We start from the raw sequence: 13,544 nt of genomic DNA on the forward strand, positions 1-13,544 counted from the left end.
TAAACACTGATAGGGGGTGGGATGGGATGAGCTTCAAGGTCCCTTCTAGCACAAAACATTCCATGATTCTGTAAGTTAGATTCACTGAAGTTAGATTCAGGATAACCCAGAGCTGCCTCAATGTACCACCATTTCCTCAGTGTAGCTATTTTTCCCCTCTGGAAAACAGACACAGTCTTAATCCTCCGAGAGAGGGTGATGGATCTGGAGTGGCTGTAAGGGCCGTAGGTGCTGTGCTGTCCGTGACACCCGAGTGTCAGAGGCGCTGTGGAGAAAGAGCCGGACCCTCGGAGCCCGGTCCCGGTGGGAGCTGTCCCGGTCCCGGCCCGTGTCCCGGTGGGAGCAGTCCCGGTGGGAGCAGTCCCGGTTCCGGCCCGTGTCCCGGTGGGAGCAGTCCCGGTGGGAGCAGTCCCGGTTCCGGCCCGTGTCCCGGTGGGAGCAGTCCCCGTTCCGGCCCGTGTCCCGGTGGGAGCTGTCCCGGTCCCGGCCCGTGTCCCTGTCCCGGCCCCGCTCCGACGCCCCTCCGGCCCCGCCAGCCGCCAGGGGCCGCTGCCGCCGCCCGCGCGCCGAGCGCCCGCCAAGATGGCGGCGAGTGGGGCGTCGGGGGCCGCGGGCGGAGGTCCCGGCCGGGCGGGGGTCGGGGCGGGCCCGGCCCCGGGACGGGGATCGGGGCGAGCAGGGGTCGGGACGGTCTTGGTGGCCGCGTTGGCGGTGCTCGGCTCGGTGCAGGTGGCCCGCGGCGCCGGGTGAGTGTCTGGGCACCGCCTGTCCCGGGACGCGGCTGTGCCCGGCTGCGGGGGCTCCCGGTGCCCTGAGGTCGGGCTGGCGGAGCGGGTGCCAGGCGGGACGGCCGCCCTCGGACCGCGGCGGGTCACACCGGGGACGCGGGAGAAGCGGGCCTGGGGTGTCAGCGAGGCCGTGCCACCCCGAGCTGCGCCGCTCTCATCACCCCGCCTTTGCGGCCTTGGGACAAGCGGGTGTTGTCGTTGCAGGAGCGCCCCCGGCGAGCCCCTGCTGCAGCCGTACCCCCCCGGGCGGCACGGCCCTCGGCACGGCCACCGGCACGTCAGGGACTGCCAGCCCGTCAAGTACGGAAACGTCACGCACGAAGCGTGGCCCGGCGACAACAGCACGGCCGGCCCGGTGGCTGTCACCAGGACGTTTGTCTCGTACATCCACCCGGAGGGCAGCGACCGCAAGGTGATCTACGGCCACTTCACTTTCGCGAGGAACCCCCTGAGCACCGTCTCCGTGCTGGAGCCGGGCGGCGCCGGCGGCTGCCTGGCTCGGCGCAGAGCCCCCGTGGAGGAGACTGCAAAGCTCAGGAAGTGTCTGGTGGCCCAGAACGGCGGGTATTTTAACATGGAAACTGGAGAGTGCCTTGGGAATGTTGTGAGCGATGGGAGGCTGGTGAGAGACTCTGGGGGCCTACAAAATGCTCAGTTTGGCATCCGGAAAGATGGCACCATGGTGTTCGGGTAAGAGCTGGGGGGTGTTTGGAGAATGCTCTCTAGCCTGAAGACTTTCAGGCATCACTGGGCAGGAAGCTCATCCCAGCACTGCCTCCTTGGCCTCCCCAGTTAGAGCAGAAGCTCACCTGGAATGCTGAAGCTAGGGATGTTCTAGCTGTACCTGGTGGAGCTGTACCTGGTGGAGCTACCTCGGCTCATGTCCTAGGATGAATAGAAGCTCAGTAGGTTATGATCTCCAGGTCCTTAGGCTCCCATGTCTCCTCTCCCAGCTTGCAGTGGGGACACTGGGTGGGGTAGAAGGGGAGAGGGCTCTGTGTTCACTGCAGAGGAGACACAGAGTGGAGTGTGTGTGCTCTGGCTGCAGTACAGAAAGGCTGGCTTTGGAAGTACCCTCAGGAGGTGCCTCATCCAGCACCCTGCTCAGCACAGGTTGGGTGGAGTGGGCTGCTCAGGGCCATGTCTGGTTGGATTTTGAACATCTCCAAGGATGGAGACTCCACATCCTCTCTGGGCAAACCTGTGATTGACCATATTAACACTTTTTTGGAACACTTTTAGGGGTGGTGACTCCACCACTGCCCTGGGCAGCTGTGCCACTGCCTGACCACCCTTTCCATGAAGGAATTTTCCCAATGTCCACCCTAAACGTCCCCTGGCACAACTTGAGGCTGTTTCCTCTCCTCCTGTCCCTGTTCCCTGGAGCACAGCCCGACCCCTCTGGCTGTCCTCTCCCGTCAGGAGTTGGGCAGAGCCACAAGGTCCCCCCTGAGCCTCCTTTTCTCCAGGCTGAGCCCCTTTCCCAGCTCCCTCAGCCCCTCCTGGTGCTCCAGTCCCTCCCCCAGCTCTGTTCTCTTCCCTGGACACGCTCCAGCCCCTCCGTGCCCTTCCTGTCGTGAGGGGCCCAGGACTGGAGGTGCCTCAGCAGTGCCAGCACAGGGGATGGTCACTGCCCTGGCCCTGCTGGCCACACTGTGGCTGGGTCAGGCAGGTATCACTGACCTTCTTGCCCACCTGGGCATGTGACCCTTCCCAAGCAGATGGAGACAGAAATTCTAATCACCCTCTGATGAGGAATATTTGAGTAAGAGACTGTAGTGCTCTCTGGAGTACAAGGCCTCCAGGAGCTGCCCTTCCCCGGCAGCTAGAGGATCCTAAAATCCCAGAAGGATCCCCAGGACCCTTCTGCTGGTCTCAGAAGATGCAGCAGCAGCCTGGAATTTGCATCCTCCACCCTTCTGGTAGCTCAGTCCCAGGCCTCAGGAAGGACCCTTGCAAAACCACATTGAATGTGCCAAGCCAGGGCTTTATCCTGCAGCCATTCTGGCTGCCCTGAGCACCATGGCCTTGATTTATGTGAGAGAGGGGCTGGGTGGGTCAGTGACATGTCCTTCAGTGAGGGGGCTTCTCAACTCAACAGCAGTTTCAGGGTCACTGTTGAGTCCTTAAGCTCAGCTCTGCCCTGCTGCTCCCCACCTCTGGCAGGATGTCCCTGTTAAATGGAGCTATCGTGGTGTTTGGTGGCTTTGTGCCTTCCAAACCATGATCAGAAAAATAGTTTGGATGTAAGTAATTTTGGCTGTCAGGACAGTGGGGAGGGTTGTTCACACCTGCACTCTTTCACCCTGCATCACTGCCAGCAGGACTCAGCCCAGGGCACAGTTACCCCACGCTGCAAGGCTGCTGCTGCTCCCTGGGCTGATAGTGGGTGAATCCAGGCTTTAAAAGCTGTCAGACCCTGCCCAAACTGTTTTGTAGTTTGATCTACTTTCAGCCATGTTCTTGTCTTCGTGTTCCTTTCCCATGGGAAAAGAGAAATCGTTTTGCATGTTTTCCATTCAGGTGTTTGCAATTACACTTTTCTACAAAGCACGAAGCTTTGTTTGCTTACAGTCATGGAAACCAAACAAAAGTTGAGCATCCAGCTCCCACAAGACATCAGAAAAGTCACCTTTAAACCCAAAACCTCTGGCAGAGCACAGCTGTCCAGCCCCTGATCTCATCCTCTCAGCTGCAAACATCGCCCAGCACCAGGCTCCCAGGAGGCAGCTGTTCCCAGTCGCCCTAATTCAGGAGAGAGCAGTGGCCCTCGGGAAGCACCCTGTGGTGACACACCTGAGCATGGAGGTGGCAGATGAACTGTCCTTTTGCTGACTGCAGGAGCAGGGGAACCTCCTTCCCAGATGGAAGGAGCAGGTGGCATCTAGTGCAGCTGCAGGCAGGCTGGATGCTGTAGCTCCAAATGCTCTCCGAAGCTGTTTGGTGTCACATTTTTGGAGAATAGAAGCTGACAGGCAGCGAGATGTTACAGCTGCTTCCACAGATCCCTGAGTATTTGGCAGTGGCTCTCTCCTTGTGTTCTGCCAGACACTTTCTGCTCTTGTTACCCTGGCTCGGATCCACTGGCCACATTGCTGCCATTGCTGGCCCCATTGTTTGAGGCACAGGGGCCTGGGACCATCGTTAGCTGTGGGTTGTGCAGAGAGCAGGGGCTGCTCTGGCTGCTAAAGTGCTGCTTCACACTGCTTGGCCCCTGGGTTTGGATGTAGCTGTCCTTCATTCTACCTTTTCCTGCCCTTCTCCCTGCTTCAGGAGCCTGCTGGCAGCAGGAGAGGCTTTAAGGTGACGTGCAGTGCCTGTGGGTAACCCTGCTGCCCTCTGTTCCCAGCTACCTGTCTGAGGAGGATGTCCTGGATCAGTCAAACCCTTTTGTGCAGCTCGTGAGTGGGGTGGTTTGGCTGCTGAGGGACGGAGAGGTGTACGTCAACCAAAGCCGCGCGGCCGAGTGTGGTGACACTCAGAGCACAGGTAAATACTGGGGGACATGGCTTCAGCCTGCCCATGGGCTGCCCTTCCCCTGGGACTCTGGGGAGAAGGGGCACTTAAGAAGTCCAACTTCCATAGAACCATGGAATAGTTTGGGTTGGAAGGAACTTGAAGGCGATCTTACTCCACACCCCTGCCATGGGCAGGGGCACCTCCCACTGTCCCAGGTTGCTCCAAGCCCTGTCCAGCCTGGCCTTGGGCACTGCCAGGGATCCAGGGGCAGCCACAGCTTCTCTGGGCACCCTGTGCCAGGACCTCCCCACTCTCACAGCCAAGAATTCCTGTCTAGCCAGAAACTCAAAGCAGGTGGCTCTTACAGGAGTTTGAAGCCAAAGGATCGTGAATCCCCTGCTTTGTCCCTGTGCCAGACAAAAACTTCAGCAAGAGCACTTTTGTAGAGCTTGGATGAATGAGAGGAGGCTGGGCTGTGCTCTCCCTGTGTTTCAGTTCAGATGAGGCCCTTGCTGGGAGCTCTTTGGCAGACAGATGTGTCTTAGCAGCCCTATGTGTCCCCCAGTTGAGTGTGAATTGCTCCCTGTGCTGCAGGAACCTTCGACAGGTTCATCAACGTGATCTCAGCCAGGACTGCAGTGGGACACGACCGTCAGGGCCGGCTGGTCTTGGTTCATGTGGATGGACAGACAGAGTCCAGAGGGTAAGGGCTTGGCAAGGGCTTAAATTCCTGGGACTGGAAGGGCTCTGCAGCTGTCAGGCCATGTTTTAAAGCAGAGACTTGCAGAGCTCAGGAGAGCCAGAAAAGGCTCACACTGCCCTCCTCAGGGTGCCTGGGATGGGAGAGCTTCCTCTTGCACCACAGAGAGCAACAAGCTTGTGATTGAACAGCTTCACTGAAGGCAAATCAGCAAACAATCTCTGCTTTGCAGGGTCGACCTGTGGGAAATGGCAGAATTCCTGAAGCAGCAGGGAGTTATCAACGCTATCAACCTGGATGGTGGAGGCTCTGCCACGCTGGTCCTGAACGGGACCCTGGCCAACTACCCCTCTGAGCACTGGTAGGTGCTGCTGGCTGCTGCCCAGGGCTGCCCAGGGCCCTGCAGCTCCTGTCAGTGTGCAGAGCCCAGCCCCACGGCCTGGCCTGGCTGGGAGGGCACAGCAAAGGCAGGTGACAGCTTCTGTGGGAGAGAGCAGCTCTAGAATTTAAAGAGATTGAGTGACTCCATGTTTTTTCCACTTAGTCATCCAGGATTAAAGCTGAGCTGGTTCCAGACAGGCAGCAAAGCTGTGGCTGTGACTGAGTGGCTGATCTGGGAATCGGATAAGGCAGCAGCTCTTAGTCTGGGAGATTCAGAGCTGCACATCCATGGGAATTAGCAGAGATCTGTCAGCAGCTTGTTATTATGGAAGAGAAACACTGACTGGGAGACCCTGCCCTTCCTCATTGGAGGGAATCTAAAGAATATTTTGTTTTAAATTCAACTTTTTAGTCAGTTCTGACTGTAAACATGAAGGGATTTAACATTCGGTTGCCATAACTACAGTGGTATAATTTATATCAAAGCAAATAACATTCAAGAAAATGTGTGCCAAAGTGAGGGAATCTGGGACTGCTTTAAGGGGGACTCTGTTGCTTCTGTAATTCCATGTTTGAAATGATACCTGTCGGATGGGATTTTTAACTCAGTTAAAACGTTCAGTTTTATGTTTTATTTTCTCAGTATTAATGTTCATGTTTGGCAGCGTGGCTCAGGAGGAAATCTCTGGGTTATGTGACGGGTGTTGGTTGGGCTGGGCAGCGCAGGGTCAGCTCACGCTGTCCCCTCTGCTGTCCCCAGCTCCTTTGACAGCATGTGGCGCTGTCCCCGGAGCATCTCCACCGTGGTGTGTGTGCACGAGCCGGGCTGTGACCCGCCCGACTGCAGCGGCCACGGGCTCTGCGTGGCCGGGCACTGCCACTGCCACGGCCCCTTCTGGGCGGGTCCCGCCTGTGACACCTTGGACTGCGGCCCTGCCAACTGCAGCCTGCGCGGGGTCTGCAGCGCCGGTGAGTCCCCGTGCCGGTGACACCGAGGGGTGCGTCCCTGGGGAATGTCCTGGGGCAGTACGGGGTGCCAGGCACCGGCTGGGTGGGTGGGGCTGCTTCCCCTCTCGTCCAGCATCCGAGGCACAGATGGACAGAACACGTTGCCTTTAGGATCCAGCGCCAGGGCTGGGCTGGGGCTCGGGGCTGGAAACTTCAAGCTCTGTGCCTCAGTTTCCTTTTGTGCTCCAGGGTTGTGCTCTGGGTTTTTTTGTGAGGCTGCTGATGGGCAGGGCTGTGTATTATGCTGTGTAACAGCAGCTGCTTCTGTCCTTTCCCCTTACTGTTCCTTCTTCACCTGCCTCTCTTCCTTCATAATTTTTACAAGCGTACAGTTGCTATTTTTCTGTGAATCTAAACCTAGGGATTGCTGGAATGTCTGCCCCCAGCTTCTGCCCCTCTGTGCCCAACCCTGTTACCCTCTTCCTGCCCTCATGACTCCACTCTCATTCAAGTGTGCCCCAGTGCAGTGGCTGGGCAGAGCTTGATGGGTGCAGGTGTTGCCAGTAGCTGCCCCAGGAATGCCATCGGCAGGCATTTGGCTGCTGGGGAGGGGGGGTGTGAACCCACCCTTTGTGTGAGTGCAGGGTTCCTCTTCTGGGGGTTTGCTGGCAGGGGTAAGAGGGAGCTCAGGAGGCAGAGGCTCCGAATTTCAAGACCTTGCTGCTTGCAAGTGTGTTTTTGTTGTCAGTAATGCCTGTTCCATGTTTGCATAGCTGGATGCCTGTGTGACGCCGGCTGGACTGGCAGCAACTGCACTGAAGGTAAATACTGACTGCTGCTCCACTGCCTCTTCACAGCCAGGGAGAGGGCAGTGGGAACCACTTTCCAACAGCTGCCTGCCGAGGGGAAAGGCCTCCCTAGGGGCTGGGCTGCTCTTTTCTGGCAGTGTGAGTTTAATTGCAGCTGTAGCATCTACCATTGGCTTGGTGTGAGACACTCAAGCCCTTGCTCCTTGTTCAGGGCACACACTGAGCTTACTGGAGCATCCCTCCACAGGGATGAGCTGTGGCTGTGCACTGGGGTTGCTCACCTGTGCTGCCAGGGCCCTGGTGACACCTCTGCTTGTCTCCTGCAGCTTGTGTTCCTGGCTCCTACGGGGAATCCTGCAGCCAGAAGTGCCGGTGCCTGCACGGCAGCTCCTGTGACCCCGTGCACGGAGCCTGTTCCTGCCCTGCCGGCTTCTACGGCACCAGCTGTGAGCATGGTAAGGGTCTCAGCGACCTCTGGGGCTGGGGACAGCGTTTTGTGTCACCTCTGAGCCACCTCTTGGGTGCAGTTCTGCCAGGGGAGCTGAGGCCTGAACATCACCAGCTGGCTTCCAGCTCTTCTGGGCCTGCCTGTCCTACCCAATGGGCCAAAAAGGAGAGGAAGGAGCAGAGAGGAAAGATGAGTTTGCTTCCTTAATGGAAAATTGTGGATTCCTGTTTTGTCTCAGCCCCAAAGAATTGCGTTCTTTTCCCAGAGCTCTTGAGTGAACACAAAACATCCTCTGCTCCAGGGTGTTGAAACAGGCCCTGCTGAAGCCCAGGCTTCAGATGATGCAGGTCAGTGCCTGTGGAATGCTCCAGAGGGCTGTCCTGCCATCCCACCCTCACACTCCTTGTGCTGAGTGTTCTGCCTGGTGTAACCACTCCAGGTCCCCCTGTGTCTGAGTGAACGATTTAATTATAGGGGGTGTGAACTTCCTGGCTGCCTGATTCTGTCAGTGAAGCTCAGTTCCTGCCTGGGAACACTCAGCCAATCCCATCCCAAAGATGTTGCCCAGAGAAGCTGTGGCTGCTCCATCCCTGGAAGTGTCCAATGACAGGTTGTGCAGGTCTTGGAGCAACCTGGGATAGTGGAAGATGTCCCTGCTCATTGCAGGGGGTGGAGCAAGACAAGCTCTAAAGTCCCTTTCAACTCAAACCATCCCATGATTCTGTGATCCCAGTTTTACACAAACTTCTCTCTGAAGCACACCAAAGAGCAGCCTTGAACTCCCAGCATGGTGCTCCCAGGCTGCTGCAGGCTCAGCTGAGCTGAGGGAGCTGCAGCCACAGCCTGGGAGGTCTCAGAGCAGGGGGAGCTTTGGCAATGACCAGTCCCTTTGTGATCCCATCCCCAGAGTGTCCCCTGGGCTGGTTTGGGCCGAGCTGCCAGAGCCGCTGTGCGTGTGACCACTCGTGTCCCTGTGACCCCGAGACGGGCAGCTGCAACATCACCCACCACGGGGCCCTGCAGGACCACTTACACAGAGGTATGCCACTGCAGGGGGCTGGGGCTCGAATAAAAGATGGAAGAGCAGCTTTAGTGCATAATGGTGTTTGCTTAGTCACTAGCTCTGTTTAACCTTGCTCTTTTTTAGCGGAATTTTACACCCTGCCCCACCTTTCTTCCCTCTTTGCTTTCCAGCTGGACAGTGTTTGGCTTCCCAGGAAAAGAGCAAAGAAAAGTTCTCTCTGTCAGAGTAAGTGTTTGGTGCTCACTGTGCATCTCAGAGGCTGCTACAGAGCATGGGGGGTGTTCAGTCTGCAGAGAAGGAGGCTCAGGAGGGACCTTCTGGCTCTGCACAACTCCCTGACAGGAGGGGACAGCCGTGGGGGTCGGGCTCTGCTCTCAGGGAATGGGGACAGGATGAGAGGAAACAGCCTCGAGTCGTGCCAGGAGAGGTTTAGATTGGATATTAGGGAAATTCCTTTAGAGAAGGGTGCCCAGGGAGGTGGCAGAGCCCCCATCTCTGGAGGGATTTAGAAGCTGTGTCAATGTGGCATTTGGGGATGTGGGTTAGTGGTGGCCTTGGCAGTGCTGGGAGGATGGTTGGACTCGATGATCTTGGAGGGCTTTTCCAACCCAAATGATTCTGTGGTTCTGTCCTGCCTGAGAGCAGGTCCACAGGCTTGGGAACGCAGAGAAGGGAGGGCAATCCTCTGCACACGTGGACACACAGGTGAGCTGTTGGTGATGTGATTTGTGTGTCCCACAGGAGCTCGTGGCTGTCCCTGAGCTCTGCCCTGGCCCTGCTGCTTGTGCTGAGTGCCCTGGGGAACGTGGGGCTGGTGCTGCGGGGGCGGCGGCGGCAGCGGGACCGGGACTATCGCTACCACCCCCTGAGGGACATCAACGGGGACACCCCTCACAGGCCCACCTCTGCTGCCTGGGACCAGGAGGATATTCAGGAGCTTGAGGACACTCAGGAGCCCGAGGACACCCAGGACCCAAACCAAGAGTTCCTTTAGAATCATGGATAGGATGAGGTATTTCACCCTGCATTGCCCCTCCGCACCGACTGGGGCTATTCCCGTGGGGAACCTTAGCCCAAGAACTGCCCTGTTGAGGCTGTGGTTTCCTTTCCTCTGCTGCCACAGCACCCAGGACTGCAGCATTAGGGGATGCAGGACATCCCTTGGGTGAGGGAATTCCACAGCTGCAGCAGGAAAGGACATGGGCTGGTTCCTTCCAGACCTTGAGGGAAACAGGTGAGGGATGCAAGTCACAGGCACCTCTGAAAGATCCCTGCTCACCTGAGCAGTGCTTTTTAAGATGCTAGTTAAACTGCCTCTAATACAAAGCTGGGCTTAAGGGTATCAGTCAGTGTCTGCCCTTCTTTGCTAAGCTCAGATTTTAATCAGAAAAGTGACCAAAAGTTTGTTCTAAAATGTTGAAGCAGGTGCAGCACCCAGTGCCAGCAGAGCCCTCCTCTCCTGGCCATGGTGGTGGCTCAGGTGTGACACGCAGTCCTGCAGGGCTGGAGTGTTTTCTGACCAATCCTCAGGCCAGAGCAGCACTAGAGGGTGATGAGTGCTGTGTTTTGGGGTTGCTCCTGCAGCACAGCACCAAAAGAAGTCCTCTTGGTTCCCAGGTTCCATTTGTGCATCTCTCCAGCTCCCAGGAGCCAAAGGCTCTGCCCAGCTCCATGGGCTGAGGGACCCTGGCACAGCTTGGAGCTGCCCCCCTGGGGAAGGGCACAGACAGGGAGAGCCTGGCACGGCTGGCATGGCACAGACTGGGCTGCCCTGCCCCAGCTGGGCACTCCTCAGAGGGACCAGCAAGGGCTCCAGCCCAGCCAGGATCCCGAGCACCTCCTCTGGAAATCTGGGACACATCTTTGCAGTTCCATTCAAAGTGTTTTGAGTTTGCTTCCCCGTGAGGGAAACCAGCCTTGGACGAGCCCCTTGGATGCTGCAGAGGGGTGAGAGCCTGTCTGAGCCCCACACATCTTTATGCACTCACTCCCTTTTTACCTCTCCAAGTAAAGGATGTGTATTTTCTGTGCCAGTGTTGGCACCAAATCAGCCTGTAACCAAGAGACTCTATTTTTCTATGATTTACAGAAGTTTATTTGAAACTTGAATAAAGTCTTTTAGTGCTACCTGCCTGAAACTCAAAATTTCTGATGTGCAGCTGCAGAAGGAGCTGATCCTTTCCTGGTTAACCTCAGCCACCCAGTGGAACCCAGGGGCTCTTTTATTTTTAATAACACCCACACTGCAGGATGTGCTGTTCCAGCCCACTCTGTGCTAGGAAATTAAACAAAATATGCTGGTTCTGTAGAAAAAAAGCCCAAACGTTCTAGTTAAAAAGCAGGAAAAAGTGAATACAAGCATTACTTCTGCTTCTGGAGGCAAAGAGAGCAGCACACAGACTTGAATTTTCACTGTCCTGCAATTTCAACAGTTGACTCAAACAATTCCACATGTTCTCAGAGATGTTTTATTTCCCACATACCCAAAAGTACAGCTCTACCAGGACACATAGACACCGTCATAGGAGAACATCTGTTTGTTATTTCAGTGCCCTGCAGTGGGCTCTTACAGGAGGTTTGAGGATTTTGGCTGAGAAAAATGAGGATTTCCGTGTATAAAACCAAAGCCAGCTGCAAGGGAGAGAAAGTAAGTGCTGCTAAAAACTTAATTAATGCCCATTTAAATTAGGTGTAACTGAAATCTTGGAAGTGGGTGTTGGTGTCACTAAAAGCCAGCAAATGTGACTTGACTCCAATTTCACCTTCCAAGAGAGAAATAATCAGATGAAAGGAGCATCACACAGGTGTTGGAGGAATATTAAAGCTAATTGCATGCAAAAATCTTTGACAGCTGCTGTCAAGTAAGTCTCTAATAGCTGTTCCTTGCATTAATTGCTCACAGTACAAACATTTGGGACATTAAAGCAGTGTGAGCTCATAAAATGCTTTTTGAAATGAGGGATTCCCTGCGTGGAGCAGGGTTGGCCTCAGCCCCAGCAGCTCCCCAGCCCAGTGTGGTGGGCAGCTGGGCTCCCCACTTCCTACTGGGACCTGCGAGTGGATTATGGCATTTCAAAATCTTCTGCCAAGAAACCAAACTGGGATTACAAATTGCTATTCACAGTTCCTGAAAGGAACAGAACCGAGGTGGCCGGGCAGAGGAGCACAGCTGCTCTCAGTCACTCGGGATTCCCTGCTCTGCTCACCCTTGGGAATTCTGTTTCCAACAGTGAGTTCAGGAGCTGAGGAATGCCTGAGCCTCCCTGAGAGAGCCCCCAGAGCCGACTCCCAGGGGAGCTGCCCTGGCAGCCGGCAGTGGTGACACCTGCGGGGCTGAAGCCGCCCCTGGTGCCCCGGGGCTCAGCCCTCCTCCTCCTCCGGCAGGGACAGAGCCCTTTGCACGGCGGAGAGCAGCACGACGTGCCTCAGGACTGCCCTGAACCACAGCCGAGGGCTCTGGGTCTGCCCTTCCAGCCTGGACAGGGCCCAGGGAATGGGGCAAACCTGGAGAATTCTGGCAATGGAGGTGTCACATCTGCCTGTATGTAACTGCCACCTCTGGCACAGCATCCTGCACTCCCCTGCCACCACGGGACATGGCACCAGCTCTGAGGTAGGTGTTGTGTTTGCATAGGGAATACCTGGACCAGGGAGAGCCCCAATTTACTGGAAGCCACTTTTTAATCAGCAGCTCCTTCCCTGCACACAGCCCAAGCTCACTGGCCTCGTTGCTGGGGAAGGAGCAGGGAGGGCTTTGCTGCATCACCCAAAATGAGCCCATTTCCCAAGGTTCCGGCTTAGGAGATTTCTGAGGATCCAAAATCCCTCCCAGACTCAGCTCATTGTGAAGAAAACTCTTGAGTTTATTTTCTAAAGCACACTGATGGCGTTTGAGGGGGGAAGAGGTGATGTAGGAGAGTTCTGTGTCTCTGGTATCTGCAGTTCACAAGGTCAGGTTTAGAAAGCACAGCACAGCACCCAGGCTGTAGCTCCCTTCCTCCTGTTAATATTCAGGAGAAAATGGGAAAAAAAAAGAATTATTGAAATTGTTTTCAAAGTAAATTGTCAGGTGGGATAACCCATGCAGCCTTGCCAAGGAGAGGTCACAAGCTGCCTCACAAACCTGTGCATGACCTCTGATGGGCAGAGGAGTGGCACTGCCAAGGGACAATAGGAAAAACTGGGATTGGAATATCCCCAGAGCCAGGAACACTCTGTGGAACCACCCCTGACCTGACCCTTCAGAGATCTGCCAGGGGCCAAGTTCCAGGTGCTTCACTGACAAAAGTCAAACTTCTGGTGGGCAGAAACAGCATATCCCACACTTCAAAACAAAATTACAAAAAAACCCCCAAACAACCCGGGGCAAAGGAAGAGATTCTTACCCAGAGCAAACGCAGGGAACAGGAATGCTGCCACTGGAGGGTGTGAGCAACCATGTGAGAAGGGAAGGTGAAATCCTGAAACAGCACAGGGGGACAGGGCTGGGGCTTTGGGAGTCTGAAACTGGTTCTAGAATTAGATTTTATTCTGGTCAAGGATTTTCCATGAGGGATACACACATGCACTTTTGCTTCCAGAATTCCTGACTTTCCAGGGGAAAGGTGGGAATTACATTTACATTTGTCCCTCTTTATCAGACTCCAGTTATGCTGAAATGCCAGAGACAGAAGTTTCATTTGTCTGGGAGAATCATTAAAGTCTATGGAACAACTGAGAATTGGAAATCAGAACTTCCCTGAGCTCTCCTAACAAAGAGATGCAAGGTGCAGAGTGATTCCCTTGGCTCCAATCCTTAAAAAACCCCACCAAACAACTCAAAACCATGTCAAGTTCTTTGTCTCCCATTGTCCCAAATATTTTGGCTCTTTTCTCCTTTGGCAGAGCCTGGTACATCAAAACCAGTGATTAAAAAAATCAGGGTGGGAAGGAACAACTTCAGAGATTCCTGAATAAAAACTTGGTGAGTATTTGACACGTGCTCTCA

General features: G+C 55.4%; 1 protein-coding gene across 8 annotated transcripts; it reads left to right on the plus strand.

Annotated features, from left to right (window-relative positions):
• The first annotated feature begins 573 nt into the window (after positions 1–573).
• Positions 574–13,323, plus strand: NAGPA (N-acetylglucosamine-1-phosphodiester alpha-N-acetylglucosaminidase). 8 transcript variants are annotated; one of them, XR_005952606.1, is made up of 13 exons: positions 574–746; positions 993–1,478; positions 4,138–4,277; positions 4,842–4,950; positions 5,180–5,308; positions 6,089–6,297; positions 7,050–7,097; positions 7,412–7,540; positions 8,441–8,572; positions 8,728–8,782; positions 9,299–9,569; positions 9,681–9,791; positions 10,175–10,684. XR_005952606.1 is itself a non-coding variant. In XM_041403839.1 (13 exons), the coding sequence occupies exons 1-13, from the start codon at positions 583–585 to the stop codon at positions 13,297–13,299; spliced, it is 1,992 nt and encodes a 663-aa protein (XP_041259773.1). In that variant the 5' UTR covers positions 574–582; the 3' UTR covers positions 13,300–13,323. The 8 variants fall into 8 exon arrangements, 6 of the variants coding, with proteins under 6 accessions (XP_041259773.1, XP_041259819.1, XP_041259828.1 ...); XM_041403839.1 differs by lacking the exons at positions 9,299–9,569; positions 9,681–9,791; positions 10,175–10,684 and adding exons at positions 9,203–9,262; positions 11,942–12,170; positions 13,198–13,323; XR_005952601.1 differs by having other exon boundaries at positions 9,299–9,791.
• The last annotated feature ends 221 nt before the right edge of the window (positions 13,324–13,544 follow it).

The sequence above is a fragment of the Onychostruthus taczanowskii genome, unplaced genomic scaffold, assembly GCF_017590055.1.
Source record: "Onychostruthus taczanowskii isolate IOZ18803 unplaced genomic scaffold, ASM1759005v1 scaffold10, whole genome shotgun sequence".
Lineage (NCBI taxonomy): Eukaryota > Metazoa > Chordata > Aves > Passeriformes > Passeridae > Onychostruthus > Onychostruthus taczanowskii.